Source organism: Castanea sativa, chromosome 7, assembly GCF_040712315.1.
Source record: "Castanea sativa cultivar Marrone di Chiusa Pesio chromosome 7, ASM4071231v1".
Classification (NCBI taxonomy): Eukaryota; Viridiplantae; Streptophyta; class Magnoliopsida; order Fagales; family Fagaceae; genus Castanea; species Castanea sativa.
In genome coordinates, this window is record NC_134019.1 from 41,762,228 (window position 1) to 41,787,543 (window position 25,316).

Genomic DNA, 25,316 nt, shown 5'->3' on the forward strand with positions numbered 1-25,316 from the left:
AATACTCATAATTATGGGTCACTCTTTGGAGTGAATTGTTTGGTAGGAGAACTCTTTTAAGGGTATTTAGATAACAGAACTCAATAGGTGGCTTAAAATATGTATTTAGAAAACCAGTAGAGGCCACGTATTTAGCACTTAAGTAATAATTCTCCTATAATAATAATAAAAAAAGAGAGTTACACTTGTGAATATTATGAAAATCACGGGACCATACATACTCAGAGGTTTTTTTTTAATATTTTATTTATTTATTTTTTATTTTGAGACGAACACACATAATTGATTTAACAAAACACAAATGCATTTTTTCTCTCTCACAGGACGACTCTTTGTTACTTCTTGGACTCGTCTTCATCAATAAAATTCAAAAGCTCTCATCTCTCTCACATTCTCTCTCTTTCTCTTTCGTTACCTCCATTACTTCTCATCTATCTTTATCTTTCTCTTTCTTGCACTACCAACACTCTCTGCCTCAGATCTCTCTCTCTCTCTCTCTCTCTGTTTTACGTTTCGTTTCTCTTCTTTTTTATTTTATTTTTAGTTTAAATTTTGGCTGATGTTGGTGGTGTATTAAAAGGTTCATTGAATATTTTCGAATTTGGGGTTGATTCCAATATGGGTTTTGTTGTAGATGCTTGTTCCGTATATTTTTTGGATTTGTTTTTGGAGTTGATTGAATATTTTTTTATTTGGATTTGGGGTTGATTGATATATTTTTTATTTATTTATTTGGGTTTCATTTCAACATGGGTTTAGTGGTAGATGTGTGTTCTGTAAAATTTGTTGGATTTGTATTTGGGGTTTATTTGGTGTGGGAGATATTTGGTATTTAAAAACAACCAATTGCCATTTGCAGATTTTATCAACCTCTAACGAACAAACTGGAAAAACTGAAAAAAAAAAAAGAAAAGAAAAGAAAAGAAAAGAGACTAATGAACATTTAGGGGGGGTTTTTGGTAAAGGAGTTTAAGTAAAATTATTTGGGTGTTTTTTATATACGTGTGGGTGAAAAAGTGTATGGAATGTGTGTTTGTGTGTTTAAAATGTGTAGTTTTGTGTTTGAGTAATGTTGCCAAACAGACCTTTAATTTTGTCTTTACTTATATTTGTTTGGATGAAGGGGGAAAGGAAGGAATAGTGAGGGGAGAAGAGTAGAGTTAGCTAAAATTAAGTTAATTTTGTGCTAAATCTACTCTATTCTATTTCCTTCAACCAAATGGACTATTAAAATTATGGCGTTGAGATATTTTTAAACCATTGAAAAGTCTAACTCAAATAGGAAGAAATCTTTTAAATAATAGTATAGATTACATATTATTTTTAGTAGTACCTCTTCTTCTATTCTCCTAATTTTGTTTTCCAATTTACATTCATCATATCTTACAATGAATTAGTTCGTGTATTATTCATCTAATCTTATTTCTTTAAAAAAAAAAAAAAAATCAAAGAGGGTGCGTGCATCTTACAAGACTGAAGGCAACAAGGATTTTTTTTCCTTTCAATCATTTCGAACAACAGCATATTGATTCTCCCTCTACTTAATTGACTCATGGAGAAGCTCTCTGCAAACGACTACATGTATCAAACTTTGAATTTAACAGTTTTACAAATCACAGAAAAGTGCCTATTGCCGGAGATACTAGTCTGCAGACGGCTTTGGCGGTTAACTCAATCGGATGCAGCTACATCATTAGGGCAACCGATTATTTTTTGACATACCCAAAGAAGTTAGGTCAGGTGTTTCAACATTACAAGAAGAAATGATACCAAGAGCTGTGGAGACAAGCGGGAATGTCGCACAGGAAGAGAGGGAGACTTATGACAATTGTAAGTGCTCTCTTTTTATCTCTTGTATGCGTGCAGTTACACAAATTAACAAAATTACGCACGAATGTGTTTTGGAATATCCTAACTTCCTAAGTGAAAAGTTTTATGAAATCGCTTGTTACCCCTCTTTTTTTTTTTTTTTTTTTTTTTTTGTTGCAAAAGTTGCATTACCAAATGAGTGATCTTAGGAATATTTTAACTTAGGTGATAATAGTGTTGGTATTGACCACACCCTATCATACAAATTTTACATAGATTTTTTTTTTTTTGATAGGAAACACACTGAGACTATTATTATAACATCACAAAACAGATACATCCTAGACAAGAGCTTGCTGAATAGAGCAAGAAATCTCTTTAATCCATATTACATCATTGACAAGGTTTTGAGCTTGTCTTGCTAAAATATGAGCTGGGTTATTGCCAAACTTGCGTACATGAGAGAAATTAACAACACCGATTTCAGCATCTAAAGCATGTATGCCTTCCACAATAGCATCAATAGAAGTGGGTGACATTGTAAGCCGCTAAAGAGCATTAGAAATTATCAACGAATCACCTTCCAACACTACACCTCGCAGCCCCAAATGCTTTGCAAGCAACAAACCCACTTCATAAGCTTTAGCTTCAATTTCGAGGGACCCCAATGAAGCTTTAATTTTTCTGCACAAGGCTGCCCTTAATCTGCCTGCACTATCTCTTATTACAACGCCAATTCCAGCTTGCTTCCTTGATGAAAAAAGAGCCCCATCTACATTGATTTTAAGTAAACCCACTGGAGGAGGAATCCAAACCGAAAGCAGAGGCTGTTGGTGAGCATCAGGTAGGGGCTGAACCGGGTCTGATGTAGCATGAAGGCATGAATCTATTGCAGACCAATACACTTGAAGATAATTTGTTGTCCAAAGAGCAATGTCCGAACTTGTTTTCCCTTCACCACCATAAAGAATCTCATTTCTGGTACACCAAAGAGCCCAAGCCGTTGTTACAAGCTGTGAAATTTTTTCCTCTGTACCTACATTAATCATCATAACAAACTATAGCAAGTCCATGAAAGAATCAACATGAACATTCGAAGGCAGTAGCTGTAATTTTGAAGCAGCCCAGGTGTCTTGTGCTTTAGGACAGCTCCAAAAAATGTGACCATTTGTCTTAACTTCACCATGACAGCAAATACACTTGTTTTCTGCAATCACATTCCGATTCATTAACTTGACTTTGGTCGGTAAAGTGTCTCGACAAGCACGCCAACAAAAATGTCGCACCTTATGAGGAATGGGCAAAGACCAAATTTGCTTCCAAAACTTCCTCAATGAACTACCATCAAAAGTAGTTCCACTAGTAGAACTTATAATCAATTTAACAGCAAGTTGATAAGCACTGCGAACAGTAAAATTTCCAGTTGAAGTTTCAGCCCAAACCATTTTATTTGCTGGAAGAGTAGCACTCAAGGGAATACTCTTAATCAATTCGGCTTCATGAGGGAGAAATAGGGTGTCAATCACGTCAGTTTTCCACCTTGCAGTTCCTGTCTCAATCAATTCAACAACATTCATATCAGAACTCACAAACAGCCTTGGTGAAAGTACTTGATAAGATGAAACCCCAGGCAGCCACTTATCTCGCCAAATCTTAATATTTGCTCCATTACCAACTCTCCATCGCATACCTTCAATGACTAAGCTTTGGGCAGAGAGTAAACTCCTCCATGTATAATATGGGTTGTGGCCAATCGAAGCATGAATAAAATCACTTGTTGGGAAATATTTGGCTTTAAGTACCCTATAAACAAGAGACTCGCTGCCCATTTGAAGATGCCACCCTTGCTTTGCGAGCAAAGCCTTATTAAACAATTTTAAATTCTTAAAACCCAATCCACCATTACACTTAGGCTCACACATTTTTTGCCAACTAAGCCATGCAATTTTCTTCTCTTCCTTTCGTTGACCCCACAAAAAATTCCTAATCATCCCCTTCATTTCCTCACAAAGTGAATCCGGAAGTTTGAAACAACTCATAGTGTAGGTTGGAATTGCTTGAGCTACAGCTTTAATCAATACTTCTTTTCCCGCCTTGGACAACAATTTTTCTTTCCAACCTGCCAATACTTTCCCCAATTTCTCCTTAATAGCATTGAAGGTAAGTCTCTTATTTTTCCCCACCAAAGAAGGTAAGCCAAGATACTTCTGATGTTGCTTAATTATTTGGGCAGCAAACCAATGTTTAATCTCCTCTTGAACTTCCCTTGAAGTGTTACTACTAAAAAACAAAGATGTTTTTGCACGATTTAAATTTTGACCGGAAGCTTTTTCATATACAGCAAGCAATCGTTGTAGTTCATCACACTCCTTTAATGTTGTCTTGCAAAAAATCAAGCTATCATTTGCAAAAAACAAATGAGACAATCTTGGACCAGCCCTACAAATTTTCACACCCTCCATTTGACCCCTCTCCACTGCTGATTGAATTAAAGCAGACAAGCCTTCTGCACACAAGAGGAAAAGGTAAGGTGACAAAGGGTCTCCTTGACGGATTCCCCTAGATGGAGTAATATGCCCACGTGGAGTCCCATTGATTTTAACTGAGTAAGTAACTGTAGAAACACATCTCATGATCAAATCCCTAATCTGGATAGCAAAACCCAATTTCTCCATAACTTTTTCAAGCCCAACCCATTCCACCCTATCATAGGCCTTACTCATGTCTAATTTAAGAGCCATTTCCCCAATCTTGCCCCCTTTTTTAGTGCTTATATGGTGCATGGTTTCAAAAGCCACCAACACATTATCAGTAATCAGTCTCCCATGGACAAAAGCACTCTGTGTATCACTAATAATCGAAGGTAAAAAAAATTTTAGCCTATTTGCAATAGCTTTTGAAGCAATTTTATAAACAACATTACATAAGCTAATAGGCCTATGATTTGTTATCTTCTTTGGCTCTTTAATTTTTGGAACAAGAGTAATGTGAGTGTCATTAAAATTAGGTGGAGAAATACCAAGGTTTAGAAAATAAAGTATCGTTTTGGTGACCACCACGCCACAAGTGCCCCAAAAGTGTTGAAAAAACAGATGAGGCATCCCATTAGGACCTGGTGCCTTAAGTGGATACATCTGCTTTAAAGTTGTATGCACTTCACTTCCCACAAAAGGCCGAACCAGCCATACATTCATTGCATGAGTCACCTTAGGTTGCACAGCCAAAAGTAACTCAGAAAAATCCACTGATTATTATCGATTATTTTGTAAAGAAAAATGCTAAAGTTACAAACTATTTTACAAATTCTAATGTGGTGAATGGTTATTGTTAAAGTAAAAAAGTGACATTAGTGGTAGTTCTAGATGAGAACCGGTAAACATTTTTTTACATCAATAGTTTGTATAAATATTGTAAAATAGTTATGTGGCTATGATAGTTTTTTATATTTTATGATGCAAATTTTACTACATAAGCCAAATCGGTGTTAATAGTGTATCATCAATAACAAGAAAAAGAATAATGCTAAAGATATTATAAGTTTTACTACATCTAATTTACAAGTGTTTGTTCTGTTTAGACACCTTAAAGCAGATTGTTTAACCTAATATATTGCCCAAAAGATTAATTAGGTTAATTATTCAGATCTAGGTTAAACAATAATAAATCATATCATGCAAAGCAGCGAAAAAGTAAATAATATCACGATATGATGATCTAGGGAAACTGATGAAACGAACCGTTTCAAGGTAAGAACCTAGGGAGAATTTGACCTAGTTATCCTCAAGGTAAAACAAATTCACCGTAAGAGAATTGAAGTTTTTACAATCAGATTTAACCCTAAATCTATTGCTATCTCAAGTAGTAACTTATTGATGCGACCACGTGCAAGTTTTGAATCCACAGACTCCTTCTTTTCTTGGACTTACTGCAACACAAAATCCCACGTTTGTGACTTTAAGATCTCACTCAAAGGTTTAGCAACATAAATTCTCTAGTTTGTGACTCGAAAACTACCTTTGAAGGTTTAGATCATCAGTAGTTATTGATCTTGTTGCAGCAACTTCAGATCTACTGATTCTAATGGTATGAGAATGATTTTTGGTAGTGACTTTGAAAGAGGAAGACACAATACCTTTTAGATCTCACAAGAACATCTCCAAAGTCTCTTCAAAACGTGACTTATGGTTTCCTTTATATACTAGGAGAATTAGATTTGAAACCTTAATCACTTAATGGGCCAATGGGCTATTAGGCTTAGTTAAAATTCTATAGAATATGATTTTCTGTAATTTTTGATCGGTCGAATCTAATTTTCGATTGGTCGGATTTCACAAAATTTGAATTCTTCTTTCTGCAGCTTGTAAATTCTTGTGTTTTGACTTGTAACACCTTGAGCATTGTCTAATCAAACCTATAGATCTAGGAATCTATATCTAGACAAGTTTGTACTTACGGTTTGCCAATTGTTCTAAACTTTTAGAACCTAACAACAAGTATTAGTGTTTGTATGTTATGGGGGGCAAGGGCCGAGGTTCAAGTTTTTAGGAGAGTGCTTCGCACACATACACTTAGATTAGGCTATAGTAGAATTCTATCCACGAAAAAAAAAAATTACAAACTGATGTGACAATAAATTTGACTAATGAGTTTCAACCACTTCATAACTAAATATTTAAATTGTCTCTTTATAATTGGTAATATATCAATTTGTAAGCTCAACGTAGTAAAACTTTTAGTATCTATAGCATAACTCTAACAAAAAAGTAATTTAGATATTTATTTATTATTTTTTTAGGTGGTCTAATTACATTCATTATCATGCCAATTTGTAAAAATTTTGCAGTAAAAGTGATAATAAATTTAGTATTTTTCTTGTGAAATAGGCTAATGAGAGAGAGAGTAGCAATGACTTGCATCCTATTTAAAGAAAAAGTGCTCTATCCCTTGAATTGATATTTTTATTTTTGGTTTCTTTAATTTCTAGCCATTATTTGAGTCATTACTTTGGAAGCAAGGTAGATGATTCTGTATCGTACCTGCCAATACCACCAGATTTTTCTGTTTTGGTACGTGAACCAGTATAGAAATAGGGCTGAATTCAATTGCCCACAGATAAAGGGGTGTACCAGTAAATTTTAGATATTCCAAAGGATTTCAAAGCTTTTTGGAGATATTTGCATTTCGGGCTAGTACGAATTAAAATGGGTTTTCTTGACAAAACATTATACTTACACTAACTAGTCACCATTATTGAAGTATTAGCTTGCCAAACTATCAACAACATCATTATGTTCTTCATTTTTGCCATTCTATTGGGTTATAAATTGACCCCAGTTATTTAATTCAATTACCTAAATTGATTAATTATTCAAATTACATTCAAATTACGTGGATACACAATCAAATCACTAAACTAACTTAGAGTGTAGTGGAAATTAAATTTGACATAGCGATTTGATCACAATGGGAAAAATCTTTGTGGTTGTAAAGCCCACAATGATGTTTGGATTGTTGGGCTTGGACCCCCAATTAATTTTTATTATGCTCTGGGTATAGCCCGTAATGGTAGGTCCCAAGCGAAGTTTGTTTAGTAGATGGTGGCCAAAAATGATTGTGAGGCAGTTTTTTGCTAGAAATTTGACTGCCTGAGGAAGATCTCTGATAGCCGAGGTACCCCTTAAGTGTCCCGAGCTGGATCACTTTTCCCAAATGTTAGTTGATAGTCTCTCTCTCACTCGTGTTTCTCTCCCCTTCAAAAATGCTCCAATCCCTTCTTCTACCATCTCTCCTTCTTTTTATACTCTTCCGTTAGTGGGTTTGCAATGATGAGAGAATATTCTACTTATACATGGGCCTTGCCATTCACGGTATTTGGGTGGCCCATGGGGTCTGGGATAATGTTCCAGTGTGTCCAATCTTATGTCAGGTTGTAGGCCCTATGACTCCGCTTCTATAATGATTCCCTAGTAACTTGAACCTAGCATTGAACCCCATGCTCGAATGGCATGCTCTCCTAAGGCATTGTCTTCCTTCCTTGGCAAGTAGGTGAGATCTGCACGGGTCTCAATGCGGCTGCATGGTCACTTATGTGATAACCTAACACAGACCCCTTACTTGTGGGTTGGGCTATAGGTCTGTGGGCCTCGAGCTAGTTTTGAAATAGGCCAAACTTTGTTCACTCACCATAGCCCCCTACGATTCCACTTCCAATGTTTAGTGGTGGGATCGTGCCTCAATCCTTGGCATGTTAGGACATGTGCTGTTGTAATCATCACATCTTTATGACATTAACCGTTAGGGATTAAATGATTATATGCACGGGATTTGATCTTTCATTTTTCTACATGCTTTCTGATAATTATCTTGGATAAATGGCCACAATTGGTTGCGTTTTGAGTTTCCGTAATGCGTGAATATCAATGGGTGGCATGAGTGGCAATTTTCCAGCCTTTTCTCCTCCTATAAATTCCCTTTTAAGGCTCAGTGCCTCATTTCTTCCTCTCTTTCATCTTTGACTTCACTTCTCATATCTCCTTCGCTTCTTCCTATCGTTTTGCTTAGAAAGGCCTTTCCAGAGCTTGTTCTCAATCTCCCTATAAGTACACTTTCACCTTCTTGTTTTATCATTCTTTAGTGTAGTTATGGGTAGAATCGCTCGGCTGGTCGACACCTCCTAAACCTTAGAGGCTTTTAGGATTAAGTATAACATTCCTGATGATGTACAAATCCAGTTTTGTAATTAGAGTTAGATAGTTGAGAGGAGGAGACTAAACACCACATTCATCCCGTTAATAACCATTATAAGGGGGGTCAGGTTGCCTTTCAGCCCTCTACTAAAATACCTTTTGAGATTCTATAGATAATGCACTAATAGGTGTTCGCCAAACTTGTTCCGGGTGGTGGGTTGTGTAGATGAGCTGAATAGGAGGTTCGGCTTGAAACTTACCCACCACGACATAAACTTTGTCCATAACTGCCAAACCAGTCCGTCCTTGAGCTATAACTTCTAGAATTGCCAAGGTTGAGTAACGCTAATTTCATGCCTTCCTGACTCCAACAAGAATTCTTATAGGGAATTCTTCATGTTTTTAGGGAACTAGCATTTCGGGGAGATCTCATGCCCAACCTTCCTGGACACACCATGTCGGTAGGGCTTAGTTGTCAAGTAGTGCTTTATTTCGACATTACGGTCGTCATTTTATTATTTGTCATCTCTCATCCTTAATTAATTAACTCTTTTTATTTGTTATTTTTTTTTTTTGCTTTCTAATACAAAGTACGTGAGACTAAACATCAACTTTGTAGAAGTGGGGGACCTCAACCAAATCCTTCGATATGAGATCCTTGTTCATTCTAACAGCTAGCTTCATGCCGCCTATAATATCCTCAGGGACAAGCCTTCATATAGAGGCTTTCAAGCTGCAAGGAGTGCTTTAAAGGCAAGCCGTCTGCTTCTTTCATACATAGACATTTGGTTGCCCGAATTTCTCCCAAACGTACCTTTTTTCAATCTTCAGCTCGGTCCTTATCATTATGGAGGGGATTCTTCTCCACCCTTTGATAACGGGACTGCCTTGCAGATTTGTTTGACCGAGGACCAAAAGGTAGGTGAGGACCCCAATGCTGAAGACTTGGTGGTTTAAAGGACACTTATGGTTGAGGACCTGGTTGCCTCCCTTTTGAGGGAGTTAGGAGAAATCCTAACCTCTTAGACCCGACCTACAATCATGGTGATTCCCGAGGTTGCCGGCCCAAATAAAAGATCACGACTACTACAAGGTCAAAGTATCCAAGCAACCAATGTTGTTGCTGAGCCACCCCCCCCCCTTTCAGACTGTGGTTCAACCAACACCTCCCATTCGAACCAATAGAAGGGAGACATTGCCTTCTTCGCTTCCTCTGCTAAACACCTATGAGTTTAGGCTAGATGACGAGCCATTTCCCTTCATTGAAAAATGCCCGTAAATGGAGAAAGGGTCAGGGGGGATGGGTTGCTGAAAGACTCGATAAGGCTCTACTTCTTCTTGCTGACAAAGAGGCATGTGAGCAAATGGATGATGAAAATGTCATCTTGGCTTTAAAAAGGCACACTGTGGTGGTAAGTCAACTAAAATGTATCCTTTTTGTTTTTCACTATTTCCATCTTTCTATAATCATTATTGTTAGAAATACTGAATTGAATAGTATTGTATTTCTCAAGTAAAATAATATACATGAGTGCCTTTATATAGGAGGCATATGAGTGCTGTACAAGTAAATATGAGTGCAGTACAAGTAGTACAGTGTGCAGTACAAGTAGTACAGTGTGCAGTACAAGTAAGTGATCTAAATGGGCCAAGCCCACATATGAGTGTACGTTAACAGCCCCCCTCAAACTCAAGGTGGATGTGAGACCAACTTGAGGTTGTCAACCAAATCACGAAGGCGTCCCTTAGGATGGGACTTGGTGAAGATATCTGCAAGTTGATCTTTGGAGGAGACAGAGAAGAGCTTGAGAGCACCATGAACAAGATGATAACGGATAAAATGACAATCAATCTCAATATGTTTAGTCCGTTCATGGAAGACATCATTATGAGCAATGTGAATGACACTCTGATTATCACAATAAAGAGGTGTAGCAGAGGATGTAGACACACCTAAGTCTGTAAGAAGCCATCGTAACCAAAGAAGCTCAGATGTGGTATCAGCAAGGGCACGATATTCCGCTTCAGTACTGGAGCGGGCCACAAAGGTTTGTTTCTTACTTCGCCAAGAAATCAAGGAAGAGCCAAGTAGAAAACAATAGCCAGTGGTGGACCTACGATCGGTGGGATCTCCTGCCCAATCAGCATCAGAGAATGCACGAAGTACAAGAGGAGATTGAGCTGAGTAGAAAAGGCCATGGAAGAGAGTGCCCTTCAGGTAACGAAGAATGCGCGAACGGCGGCATAGTGAGTCGACCGTGGAGCGTACAAATACGGCCGACCCGATGAACGGCATAAGAAATGTCTGGACGAGTAACTGTGAGATAAACTAGGCTGCCAACTAATTGTCTGTAAAGAGAAGGATTAGACAATGGTTTCCCCCCCGAGGGAGCCAGATGCGCATTAAGCTCAACTGGAGTGTCAACAGTTTTGCTGTCAGTGAGTCCAGCACGAGACAAAAGATCAAAAGCATACTTGGCTTGAGTAATATAAAGACCATCTGAGGAACGAGTGATTTCAAGCCCCAAGAAATAGCTAAGATGTCCAAGATCTTTCATCTCAAACTGCTGACTAAGAAAATCCTTGAGTTCTTGTATGCCACTAAGGTCATCACCAGCTTATGATCATATCATCCACATAGAGGAGAAGTAGAATGGTGCCTTTATCAAGACGACGAAGAAATAAGGCAGCATCATAAGGACCGGCTGTAACCCAAGCGAGAAATAGTAGAGCTAAATTTTGCAAACCAGGCTCGAGGAGCTTGTTTAAGACCATACAATGCTCGGCGAAGGCGACAAACCTTGTTGGAGTCAATGGAGAGACCTGGAGGAGGTTGCATGTAAACTTCTTCACTCAAGTCCCCATTAAGGAATGCATTTTTAACATCCATCTGAAAAAGATCCCATTTTCTAGCGGAAGGATGGGGTGAGGGCACGAACAGATGAGATGCGGGCAACTGGCGCAAAGGTCTCTTCATAATCAATCCCATACTCCTGTGTAAAACCTTTTGCAACAAGGCGAGCCTTATAGCGCTCAATGGACCCATCTGAGCGAGTCTTAATCTTGTAGATCCACTTACAACCAACCACAGACTGTCCAGGAGGGAGAGGAACTAAGTCCCAAGTATGGTTTTTGGTTAATGCATCAATTTCCTCTTTCATTGCAACCTGCCATAAAGGGTCAGTGGAGGCCTCACGATAGGTTTGAGGCTCGTGGAGGGTAGCAAGTGCAGTGTAACAATGGTAATCAAGTAAATGTGTAGGAATGGATCTTACCCGGGTTGAGTGACGAGGTGGAATGTCTTGTGGAGGTGGAAGGTCTTGTGGAGGATCTTCAGGCGGAGTAGGAGCGGGGGACCTAGGCTCGAGTTAGGATAGCTCGTCATCAATCTGCTCATCTTCGACCTGGCCAGAAGAGACATTAAAAGGAACGGGTGTTTGTATAGAAAAGTCTAAAGGAGGATCAATAGGAGTTGGAGAAGGAACATGAGACTCCTCTGGAAAGACTTCAAGTACAGATGAGGTAGTGAGGGAAGAACGAAAATGAGAGAGTTCAAAAAACAAGCGGTGTTCCCAGAAGACAACATTACGAGAAACACGAAGGCGATGAGAGACAGGATCATAACAGCGATACCCTTTTTGTGTTTCGCCATAACCAAGGAAACAACAAAGTCTAGATCGAGGCTCAAGTTTGTTGTGCTCATGAGACTGAAGAAGAACGAAGCAAGCAGACCCAAAAGAGCGAAGGTGATGATAGTCAGGGGGTGACCCAAAGAGGCGCTCATACGGAGTTTGATTATGGATGACAGTGCTTGGAATGCGGTTAATGGTGTGAACAGCATGAAGAGCAGCTTCACCCCAGAATGGAGGAGGAACCTTGGCAGAAAGAAGAAGAGTACGAACAGTGTCAAGAATATGACGAAGTTTACGTTCAGCTCGACCATTTTGCTGAGAGGTACCTGGACAAGTTAGATGATGTACAGTGCCATAGGAGTGTAACAGAGCTTGAAAAGCATATTGAGTGTATTCAAGAGCATTATCAGAACGAAATATTTTAATTCTTTTGGAGAATTGGGTTTCAACCATTTTTGCAAAGTTACTGTATATTGGCAAAATTTCAGAACGAGATTTCATAGGAAATATCCAACTATAACGAGAATAATCATCGATGAAAACAACAAAATATCGAGATCCACCAATACTAGCAACAGGAGAAGGTCCCAAAACATCAGAATGAATTAACTCAAAGATATTATTAGAAATAGAATCACTATTATTAAAAGGTAAAGCTGGCTGTTTTCCTAACTGGCATGAAGTACAATCAAAATTGTCTTTGGACACAGAACCTAACAGACCCTTAGAAGCTAACTGTTGTACCCGAGAAGAGGGTGCATGACCAAGACAAGAGTGCCAAAGTGAGAGAGAAGGTAGGGAAGACACGGCAGCAGCAGCAGCAGCAACAGACACCGGAGCAACAGGTGGAAGATGAAGATTATCCACTGGAAACATACGCCCAACTCTAGGGCCGGTCCCAAGCTCTTGCCCCGTCCTCGGATCCTGCACAATACACCCAGAATAGTAAAAAATAAGGCGATAACCTAGTTCAGCTAATTGTCCCACAGAACACAAATTATAGGATAGGTCAGGAACATGGTAGACCCCAGGAACAGAGAGGTTGGAGGTTGAAACAAAACCAAGACTATTCCCATGCATGGTGGAACCATCAGCTATGTGAATATTGAGGGGATGTGGAGCAGGATTAAGTTTGGAGAATAAGGTAGAGTGAGGTGTCATGTGATTGAAACAGTCAGAGTAAAAAAGCCAAGTTTGAGACTTACCGGGTAAAACTGAGAGAGCAGTGGAAAGAGATGCATTACCAGCCATACGAACAGCTTGAGCTATGATCTCCTGTAGGTCAGTGGATGAGAGGTTGATAGTGGATCCAGAAGACTGGGACTCAGCTGAAATGAAAGGCATTGGCGGAGTAGACTCGGTGTTAGCAACTCGGCACGATAGATTTGTTGCGACGGTAACAAGTCTCAATAGTGTGGCCAGGGCGCTTGCAATAGTTGCAGAACTTTTTATTGGTCTGTCTGCGACGATTGCTGGAGCCAAAAGAATCACCTGAGTGCTGAGGTTGCTCTATGGAAGGAGTAAGGGCCAGAACATTAAACTTATCCTGGGCTCGAAGAGTTGCAAGGCGAGCTTCTTCTCTGACTAACTCATTCACAGCAGTATCAAGAGATGGAGGAGGACAACGATTCAGAAGCTGACCTCGAATGGGCTCATAGTCCTTGTGGAGTGACATCAGGAACTCATAGAGACGAAATTCATCTCTAATAGCAGCATATTGTTGGGCATCTTTTGAGCATGCCCAAGTTGGATCAGAAAGGTCAATTTGGTCCCAAATGAAGCGAAGCTGATCATAGTAGTCATTGATGGATTGCCCCAGTTCTTGCCTGAGTTGATGCAATTCGACCACTAACTGATATTTCATGGATCCGTGAGTGGTAGAGTATCTTTTGGCCAACATATCCCATGCTGATTTCGCATCATCAAAGCTGCCCAGCAAATTGGAGATGGAGGGAATGGAAGTATTTCGAATCCATGTGAGTATCATGTGATTGTGACTATTCCATTCAATCATGCGATTGAGAAAAGCAGCATCTTCTTCACTTGCCCCCTTCACAGGAATAGGGATTGCACCAGTGCAATAATGCCAGAGCATGCGACCCTTAAGGAAACTGCGCATAGCTTGAGACCAAGATAAGTAATTCCTAGTCCCCTCCAATACAGTATTGATGGGACGAGGAAGAAAAACATCCTTTTTATCCATTTAGAGACACAATATGCAAAAACAGACTGCAAAAATGAAATCTACGCGAAAAACTGAGTAAGGAGAACCTGGCCCGAAAAAGTCAACTCCAGAAAAGTCAACGGTCAAAGGTCAAAGTCAACGGTCAACAGTCAAAGGTGACGTCAGCAGTGCGCTGGAAGGTGACGTCAGCGATGACGTGGCAAGCTGACGTGGCAGGCTGACGTGTCTAGGGCTGACGTCAGCAGGACGGACCTGGCGCGTGACGGCGCGTGGCAGCGCGTGGCGGCTCTGATCGGCGCGTGGGCGCGTGACCTTTAGGGCAGAACCTTTGGGCGGCGCATGAGGGCGCGTGGAAGCTCCAATGACTGTAAGGTTTTCACTAGCAGGCAGATCGGAGCAAGAGGATCTTCGTGGTACCTTCAGAAAATTTTTCGGAGCAATATTCACGGCGGTGCCGAAAAAGCAGTGGTCTTTGCAGTGTTCGAACTCCCCAACAGCGGCTGCTACAGGTCCGGAACCTGAGGACGATGTCTGGAAGACTCGAAGGTTCAACGGCGAAAGACTGTGGCAGTTGTTGTGACAGCGGAAGCAATATGAAGAATTGAGTTACACCAATAAAGACAAGACTGCGAAGAAAAGGTCAGAGCAGTGGCTCTGATACCATGTTAGAAATACTGAATTGAATAGTATTGTATTTCTCAAGTAAAATAATATACATGAGTGCCTTTATATAGGAGGCATATGAGTGTTGTACAAGTAAATATGAGTGCAGTACAAGTAGTACAGTGTGCAGTACAAGTAAGTGATCTAAATGGGCCAAGCCCACATATGAGTGTACGTTAACAATTATTATCTTGTATTTTTGTATTTTCAGGCTTGCTAGGGAGGCCACATGCTGGAGGCCTGTTTGAATAGGATAGTGGCCGACCGAGGTAGGGAGACCACTTTGAGAGAGGAGTTGGAGAGCAAACTTCAGGACCAAATGGCCAAGACCAACTAGTTTGAGAAGGCTCAGGCCTTGGCCGAGAATAAGGTGGATGCTCAAGAGGATTAAGGAGTCTAACACTAGGCTGGCTGAGACCTTGAGCTTATTGACTAGTAAGACAATCGAGCTTGAGGTGGTGAATAAATGCCATAAATAGAAGGAGCAAACCTTCTACAACATGGGATTTGTTGATAAAAAAGACTCGGTCAAGACTGTGGTCATGGAGGCTAGCCTCAGTTGTTTCATTGATGGTTGGGTGGCCGCTTTATATGTCATTAGTCTGTAGCTCTCTTCTCCCTTTAGTTGCTTGGAGAACGTCCCCTATCCTACTCAGCTACTAAGGGCCAATGAGGATGCTTTAAGGCAAGCAGTTCAGCCTCATGTGGGAGGGATTCTAGTTGCTGTGGACTAAGGTAATCTGAACGTGCACAAGCTCTTCCTGGATGTGCCCGAGGATCAGTTAGGTCCTACTGTAGTTGGCTCCGAGGTTGTCGAGGTTAAGGATGATCAATTTCTTCCCCCAAGCGCACCCATGGAGAACCCTCCCCTTCCTCCTAATGCTTCTGAGGGAAATCCCTCACCCCCACCAAATGTATCCAAGGGGAACCCTCAAGCCTATATGTCTCCCTTTCTCCCTTCCTCTTTTGTAATTCCCTATTTCTTACCAATGAGAAAAGCCTATGTTTTACTTAATGGGTATTGTATGTGCATTTTTTTTTTATAAAAAAATTTCCATTTTGCATGCTAACTCTTTTACCTTGGCAAAAGACTTTAATATGAGACTGCATGTTCCCTTGAGGCAAAGGCACCCCCGAGTAGAAGATTAATCGACTAAGACATAACTTTAACCTTTGTTTCATTAATGAGACCTATTTAATGTAGAGGTGCATCTTTCATTTGGAATAAACTTAAGGTAGATACATGATTAGATACCAAGGAACTCATCGGCGAGGATGTCATTAGGTTTTCCACTTTATCGATGACTGAGGTCAGGTCGTGGCAAAGTTTCTATCTTTAACTTATCCAGGGCAAAGACATGGTCTTGCGTCGTCAAACCCTTTAATGAGGATGTCGTTAGATTTACACCTTGTCAGTGATTAGGTCAGGCCTAGGTAAGGCTTCTGTTATTAACTTATACAAGGCAAAGACATGGTCTTGTGTCAATGTGCTCTTCAATGAGGATGTTGTTATATTTCCACCTTGTTGGTGACAAGGTTAGGCCGAGGCAAGGCTTTTGTTCTTAACTTATCCAATGCAAAGACATGGTCTTGTACCGATGTCACCCCTTAGAACGAATAAAAAAGGTTAAAAGTTTTCTGAATAATATTGTTCTTCATAAACTCTATTAATGTGGGTACATGCTAAATTCAATAAAAGAAATGTACATAAAAAAATTTGCATAAATAATCACTAATGAAAGTACTTAAATTTTTTATGCTCCACAGTCGAGGTATGGGACTTTCATCCAAGTCCTCCAAGTAGTAAGATCCCTTTTTTGGCTATTGAAGTTACTCAATAGGGAACCTCCCAATTTGGACCCAGTTTACCCTAGTTCAGATCTCTAGTGCTCCCAGTTATCTTTCGCAGGACCAGATCTCCAAGGACAAATTCTTGTGGCTTGATGTTCCTGTTGTATCCTCGGTATTGCTTTTGTTGGTAGTCAGTCTTGTTACCTCTCTGTTCTCTTCAATGAGTACAGTTGCTCGACCATTAGTTGATTTTTGTTTCCTTGAGAGAAATTTTCCATTCTCATGGTGGGAAGATCAATCTCCAAAGGGATCACAGCTTCAATCCCATACATCATGAAAAATTGAGTTTTGCTTGTGGATCTTTAAAGGGTAGTTCTGTAGGTCCACAATACATTTAGGAGCTCTTCGGTCCATCTACCCTTGGACTCTTCAAGCCTCTTCTTCAGCTTGTTAAAAATGACTTTATTGGTGGTCTCAACTTACCCATTGCCTTGAGGGTAAGCTGGTGTGGAGTATCTATTTTTAATCCCTAGCTCGCTGCAGTACCTCTTGAATGCTTTACTATCAAACTAGAGCCCGTTATCTAATATTAAGGCCTCTGGTGTGCTGAACCAGGTGACAATATTCTTCCATACAAACTTCTTGACATTTGTGTCCCATATGTTCCTTAGAGGCTTGACTTCTACCTATTTAGTAAAATAATTAGTAACCACCAATAACCACCTCCTTCCTTATGTGCCTTTAAGGAAAGGCCCCACAATGTCCATCCCTCACTAGGCAAAAGGCCATGGATTGGATAGTAGGTTGAGACTTCCTCCCGACTGATGGATGTTCTATGCATATCTCTGACACTAGTTACACTTCTTAACATAATCCTAAGAGCTCCTTTGCATGTTGGACGACCAATACCCCTGTAACATAGCCTTGTATGCCAAAGAACAGCCCACTGTGTGGCTACCACATATCCCCTCATGAAGCTCATAAAGAAGAAAGTACACTATGTCAGGATGGATACACAATAGGTATGTCCCCCTATATGATCACTTGTAAAGCTTTTTCTCTGCTGAACTGGTACCTCAAGGATTTCTTTCTCACCGTCTTGGCTTCTTTCCTGTCCTTGAGAAGTGTTCCATCTGATATATATATATATATATATATATATATATATATATATATATATGCAACAATAAGATCTATCCAACTAGGAGATGTTGTTATTCTTAATACCTAACTACTTTCGGGGTGGAGGATTCTGGGAAAATCAACCGACTCCACTGAGATGATCTATGGTAATGAGCCCCCTGCAAAAGAGGCCAATGTCGTCAAAAAGTCTGCATGGTTGTTCTTTCCTTAAGAGATCCTTGTGACTTTGACCTTCCCAAATTGGCTCTGTAATTTCTTTACTGCCTTCAAGTAGCTCGACATTCTCTCGTCCCTTGCCACAAAGTCTCATTACAATTGACTAAACACTACTTTCAAATTCGAGCACACTTCTACTTCAATTGCACCCACCTTGGTCGTTGCTCGAAACCCTACTGAAAGAGCCTCATACTTGGCCTTATTATTCGAAGCTTGTAATCCCAATCTTAAGGAATGTTCCATCCTTATCCATTTTGGTGACTTAAGCACCTCTCCTATTACTGATCCCTGAGAGTTTGATGTTCCATATACAAATATCTTCCATGAGCAGGGCGAGATTTGCTGTACTCTTGATGCAATTATAATATTGGTGGAGAATTCAACAACAAAATCTGCTAGATTTTGCCCTTTGATAGATGCCCTTGGCCTGTATTTGATGTCAAATGCCCTTAGGGTGGTCCCCCATTCGGTTATCCTATTCGTAATGTCTGATCTTCTCAACAATGGTTGTAAAGGATGCTTGGTCAGGACATATATGATATGGGCCTGAAAGTAATGGGGGAGCATCCTGGTTGCATGTAACATTGCCAAGGCTACCTTTTCCAAGGTTTTTATCTCATTCCACACCTAACATTGTCTTGCTCACATAATAGATCAGCATTTACGCACCCTTATGAATCCTAATTAGTACTGTACTTACGGCATGTTTAGACATGACGAGGTACATGTAAAGATCTTCGTCGGGGTTAGGGTAAGAAAGTATTGGTGGACTAGAGAGATAAGATTTCAAACTGCGGAAAGCATGTTCACATTCCTTGGTCCACTGGAAGTCTTTCCATTTCTTCAAAAGCTAGAAGAAAGCCTTTCCAATCACGAGCCTACTCGTGAAATGTGCCAATGCATAGGGTAGAATTTTGCAGGCTAGGTCTAAGTCGCGAACCACTCGTGAGGGACTCGCGAAACTCTCTGCCTAAAATTTTTAAGAAATTGGAATTCCTTAAAAATCTCGCGACTTGGAACCACTCGCGAAAGTAGTCACGAAATGGCCAAACACAAAGTTTTTCAACACAATTATTTTGACATTTTGAGAAAAACTTTCAACACCAAAGTGACAAAAATCACTTCCAGAAACAAATAAAATACTCAAAAATCTTTTTGGGTTTGATCATCAAGCAATTGAGCATACATACATCACATTTGAACACGTATAATTACACAAATGAAATAGATATTCATTGAACATTAGACTTATGTGTTGTGTATGGGTGTCAAGTATGAATTAGTCCATAGTCTAGTATGAAACTTCAATGATCAATTCAATCAAGTCATACACAAATAGCACGAAGTCAAGTGACCTATCTCACTAGTAGAAACGAACATATATGACTCCTCACCAAAGTGTTTACATTGATTTAAAGATTTTCATTTGTCTTCCATTTTTCATATTTTTTGATCAATACAACTCAAATTTAGAGATTGACGTTTGAAGAGCTTTTTGACAAAATAAATAAATATGAGGAGATATATAGGATCAAGTCTACGCATGTATTAAGATCAATCAAGACTATTGGCTAGACATTCATGACAAGTTTGAAGATCTATTTACAACAATTAAACATAGATTTCTAGATTTCACTCACACTTAATATGTGCATACATAACAAGCTAAGCTCGTAAATATACTACGCCATTAGTACAAAAGTATTAGGCCAAACTTAACATGTGATATGACACAACACAAGCGATCAAACTTTTTGAGATTATTTTAACAAAACTTTTTGAGTTTTTGGATTTTTTACTCACTCAAAACAAAAGCAATAAAATAAGATCAACAATCAAAGCAACCTAATACACAAAAAAGCATTAAAAGAAACATGCTAGAGAAGACACATTAAAGTAAGAAGAGTGCATGTGGCATTATGCATGATACTATGACTCTAAGTCATTGGAAGTATTAATGCATAGACATAGTGGATAAATCATGCATGAGTACCCTTCTTCACCCACACCTCATGGGTGCTTTGGGTGAGATTCTTAGATGGAGGGGTATGACCAACATAACTCTCAAAACTCGGGGTGAAGCTAACAAGGCATAATGAGATGTTCTTAAGCATTTCCATGACATCTCCAATGAGTTGACCATCATTTTCTCCCTTAGCTTGCTTTCCTCTTGGCATTCTTCTTGCATTTCCTTGAGCATGTAGATAATTAGCCTTTTTGAGAGCGTGAAGCTTGAAGCAATTTGGTCTTATATTATCCCTTTTATTTTTCTTTTGATTTTCACATTCTTTTCACAATTAACACCTCGTTTAATCTTGTTGTGCAAATGTTACACCTTACCAAGCACGGCTTTTATAATTTGCACACAAGTGTTCATGATTGACAAGTAACAGAGGTGAGATGGTTATTTATGCCTTTCTCCTAGGATTTTTTTAGTCCTTACAATCAAAAGAATGTGACTTCAACATCAAGATTGTTTTTTTAAAAACTATAAACAACTCACACAATTAAGTACTACATAGTACAAACTAGCAAAGTGCAGAAAACAGCCCATCAAAGCTAAACAAGGTACACAGTCATGAAATGTAAATTTCATAGGCCAACCTCAATTACATAGTGATGTGTAGTGCAAAAATAAAAATCTTTTTGTATTTTAAAAATTTTTTGACCAAAAACAAAAAGCGCACATTATGCTAAATGAACAAAATGCAATGACAATGCATGAGAGTGCTCAACTAAGCTATAGAGAGTACACAAATAAGAAATATCAATTTTTTAATTAACCCATGAGTACGTGTACAAACTAGTACATACTCACACAAAATCATAAATAGCTTATGTACTCAGTTATGCAACACATATTTTCTATGTTTCTCCACAATATCAAGCATGTTTTAAATCAAGCGAGAAATATTAGAATTCACGTAATCCTCAAGAAAAATAAAACTACACGCAATAAAATATTTTTGTCTTTTTGGAATTTTTCAATGTTTTTGGAATTTTTTTAAAATAATCAAAACAACCTAAAAAATAAAATAGCCAAAAACTAAAAGTAAACATGTCCATAAATAATTGAAAGAATTGTATGAGGACAAGTAAACAACACTCACCTTAGTAAGTCTTTTCTCACCCATACAGCACACATCTTTGGCTTTGTTGGTGAAAAACCATGAGAAACAGAGTGTATTTGAGGGATTACACCATTCGTCTAAGAGAGATTGAAATCTTGCAATTTTCTTTAACAAGCCAACAAGTTTAAACTTTTCAAAAGCATATGAAACAATTTATCAATACTTGTGGAAGGAGAAAAATCATCACATATCCTAGACTGAAATACAAAATACTTAAATTTTAATTTTTGACAGTTAGGACGAATGTGACCAGACACACCTCAAAAGTGACAAATAAGAACAAATTTAGGAATATCAGTATTCCTAACAACATATTTAGTTTCAGATTTTGGTTTTTACCTCAGCAAGGAACAATTTTTTTTAATATGACAAACAGCACTACAAAGATGACAAGTAGGCACAAAAACAGATTTCTTACGCACTCTAACAGTAGGTTTAGACACAGGTTTAGAAACTTTAGCGTTTGCATTAGAACTTTTACCTTTGTCTAACATAGCAACATAAGCTTTTTGTTTATGATTCCTCTTGAAAGAAGGAATATAAATTTTGTCTTTAGGCTTAATAGGAAGAGAAACAGAAACAGATTTGTTATCAACATCAAGTATGGTATTAGACAAATTTTCAAGTTTAGCTTTAGACTTAGCTAACTTTTGTTCCAAACTTTTCATCTTTTCATCTTGAGAGGAAAATTGATTTCTCAAAAATTCATTCTTTTTATTAGATACGTCCAATCTCACAATCAATTCATCTTTTTCAAGATTAGCCAATTTTAACTCTTCCTTGATTTTCTTAGCAATTTTCATAGATTTAGATAATTCCTTACGGAGAGTTTTATAGGCATCAATAAGATCAACATAAACAATAGTGTCATTTTTATTCAAATCATCCCAACTAAAAGCATTAAGACACTTAAAATTATTTATGACAGTAGGGATCAAGGATCTCACTTAGAACATTAATCCAAATTAGAGTGAACCCGCTCTAATACCACTTGTTTGTTCTGTTTAGATCCTTTAAACCAAATTTTTTAACATAATTTATTAACCAAGTTGATTATTAGGTATATTATTTAGATCTAGGTTAAACAAGCATATATCATATCATGCACAGTAGTGGAAAAGTAAATAACACCACGATATGATGACTTAGGAAAACTGATGAAACGAATCATTTCAAGATAAAAGCCTAAGGAGGATTTGACTTAACTATCCTCAAGGTAAAACAAATCCACTGTTAGGACATATATGGAACTTGTTAGGACATATGTGGAACTTGTTAGAACATATGTTATGTAAAATTGGCTAATCCTATGACAAAACGCACTTTACTTGTAATTTGGTAGATCTAGGATATGTTTAATACTTCAAAGAACAAGAGTTCAAGTTTAGTATTGAAGCCATGCAAATCTGTCCAAGAAATAAGTGAAGAAGTGTTGTTCATTAAAACTCGACAGATAATATCTATCGAGTTTTAATGTATAATTCTCAACAGCTCTCGACAGAAGTTATATCTATTGAGAATTACGAAATCCAGATTTTCAGATCTATTTTTCATGCATATTCAAGTTATTTATGTAGGGTTTCTTTTTTCATAACCCTAGACATATATAAAGATTATTTTAAGGGCCGTCACAAGGTTGTTGCACTTATTGTTACACGCATATTATGAGTGGTGACAATTTTCCCTAGTTCATCTTTCTCTTGTAGAAGCTGCTGCGTCTTTGCGCCAAGGGTTTTGTAACCAAGGAGCTTCTTAATCTTCATCGACTGAATGAACTAAAGAACTTTGCAGCTAAAATCTTTCTCAAGTTGGTGTGTTAGTCACGTACTTGAATCCGTGCATCGATTGGTTAGTCAAGTATTTGGAGCCATGCATTAAAAGGAGAGATTGTCACTACATTACAAGTCCAATTGTGTATTTCGGTAAGGATTCAACTATAGGTTAGTATTAGGTATTGGGATTCATTTTACTTGTAACCGCTTGTTTTGATAATAGTGGATTCTCAGAAGTGGTGACCTTAAATTCACCCGGTAGGGTTTTGCCATGGTGGTTTTCCCCATTCGTAAACAAATTATCTATTTCAAATTTATTTTCCATTACATTTAACTTAGTTGGTGATTTGTTTGTGCTACCATGCTTATTGCATGTAATTGAATCTAATTAATTCACTTAGCTAATTAATTGGTTAATTTACCAAAGGGGTCAATACATTCTTGGCCTATCATCCACAATAAGATAATTGAAATTTTTATAACCAGATTTAACCCAAACCTATTGCTACCTCCAGTAGTAATTTACTAACTCAACCATGTGCAAACTCTGAATCTACGAACTCCTTCTCTTCTTGGATTTACAGAACACAAACTCTCACGTTTGTGACTTTGAGATCCCACTCAAAGGTTTTAGATTACCATCAATAGTTGATCTTATTATGGCAGCAACTTCTACAACACCGGATCCTGTGTTTCTTCAAGGAATATTGCTGGTAGATGACTTTAGAGAGTTGTAAAAACCATAGATCTACAATTGGAGGCACAAGATGCACTCTACTTTCTCTAAAAATCCCATAAAAATCCTAGGAATGGCAACGGGTTGGGTTTAGGCCGGGTTTTTTGATACCTGGACTCGACCCGCGGGTCCTCCCCTGTTACCCGAACTCGGCCCGTTTAATAAACGGGTCTTTTTTTTAGCCCCAAACCCGGCCCGTCGGGTCTTTGCAGGCCCTGTCCAGCCACTTTTGGGCCTATTCCGTGGCCGCCAAATCCAACCCAATCTTATTAAAAAAAAAAAAAAAACACAAACACAAATCAATCAACATTGTTATCAGCTAAATCCTTAAACTCCAATTATCATTTATGGAAGAATAAAACTCCAATTTTTACATTTATGGACAGATTTTTACATTAACACAACATTCACTCCGATTTTTACATATTAAATCCTCAATCAAATACCCAAAAACAAAAACTATTGAGAGAGGAACAAAACTCCATTTATGATTTATGGACAGATTTTTACATATTAAATCCTCAAACAAATACCCAAAAACAAAAACTACTGAGAGAGGAAATTATCCCAAAAAAAAAAAGAACCAAAGAAAAAGAACTCAGACCACTAAATCTCTCTCTGATCTAATGATCACGGGTTCCTCTTTGACAAAAACGGCAACCACCACGAGATTTGTGCTCCTCCACAAGGGTGAGGGTGGGTCGGTGAATGAATGAGAGTGAGGGCGAGGATGAGATGTGAGTGTCTAAACTTGATTTGTGACTTTGAGAGTCTTGGTGGAGCTGATTAAGGAGAGACCTAATTCTAACACCAATGAAGCTCATATTGTACCTAATTTTTTACGGTGTCCAAAACTAGTTAGCTAGTTGTTCCTGATTTGTTTCTCCAACTTCCATTTCTGCCACCAGTGAACACAACTTCCATTCCTAAGTGACAATCTGTGATGGCCGGATGAGATGCAAGTGAGAGTGTGAGTCAATGAGGGAGGTGGCTGAGTTGAGAGAGAAAGGAGAGAAATGAGTTTTAGGTCAGGGTTGTGATATATATATATATATATATATATATATAGGTAGGTAGGCTTTTTTATAATTTTATATTTAAGCTAACCGGGTCCGGTCGGGTCCAGGTTTGGGCCGGGTTTTTGCCAAAACCTGGACCCGACTCGGACCCGTTTCAGGATTTTTTTTTTTTTTTTAAAATCCAAACCCAACCCTATTCTTTAGCGGACCAGGTAAAACTCGGCCCGTTAAGGTTGGGCCAGGCCGGGTACCCGCGGGTCAGGCATAAATTGCCATCCCTTAAAAACCTCATCTAGGGTTAGTTTATAATTTCCTTTAAATATTGGGAAAAAAAGGATCGCAATTTGGGTTTCAAATGGACAAGTTATAGACTTTTTACGTTTGTTGATTTTTTGCTAATATGTGACTTTCGATCGATCGAGAGGAATCGAACAGCAATCGAGAGGAATTGAGAGCAGTCGAATAGCAATCGAGAGAACCAGATTGTATCTCACTTTTTTCACCTTGAACTTGAGTTATTTTGTCTTGGACTT

General features: G+C 38.6%; 1 protein-coding gene across 4 annotated transcripts in view; it reads left to right on the forward strand.

Moving 5' to 3' along the window:
- The window catches only part of LOC142642897 (uncharacterized), a 32,827-nt gene that overhangs the window by 2,891 nt on the left and 4,620 nt on the right, over positions 1-25,316 (forward strand). For 2 of the 4 annotated variants that reach the window (XM_075817334.1, XM_075817335.1), the window contains exon 2: positions 1,620-1,830. The exons of 1 other annotated variant lie outside the window; for it this stretch is intronic. In XM_075817334.1, the coding sequence (XP_075673449.1) occupies positions 1,764-1,830 (67 nt within the window). In that variant the 5' untranslated portion in view covers positions 1,620-1,763. Of the gene's footprint in view, positions 1-1,619; positions 1,831-22,962; positions 23,179-25,316 lie in introns of those variants that run through there. One more of the 4 variants, XM_075817337.1, reaches the window with a different exon arrangement.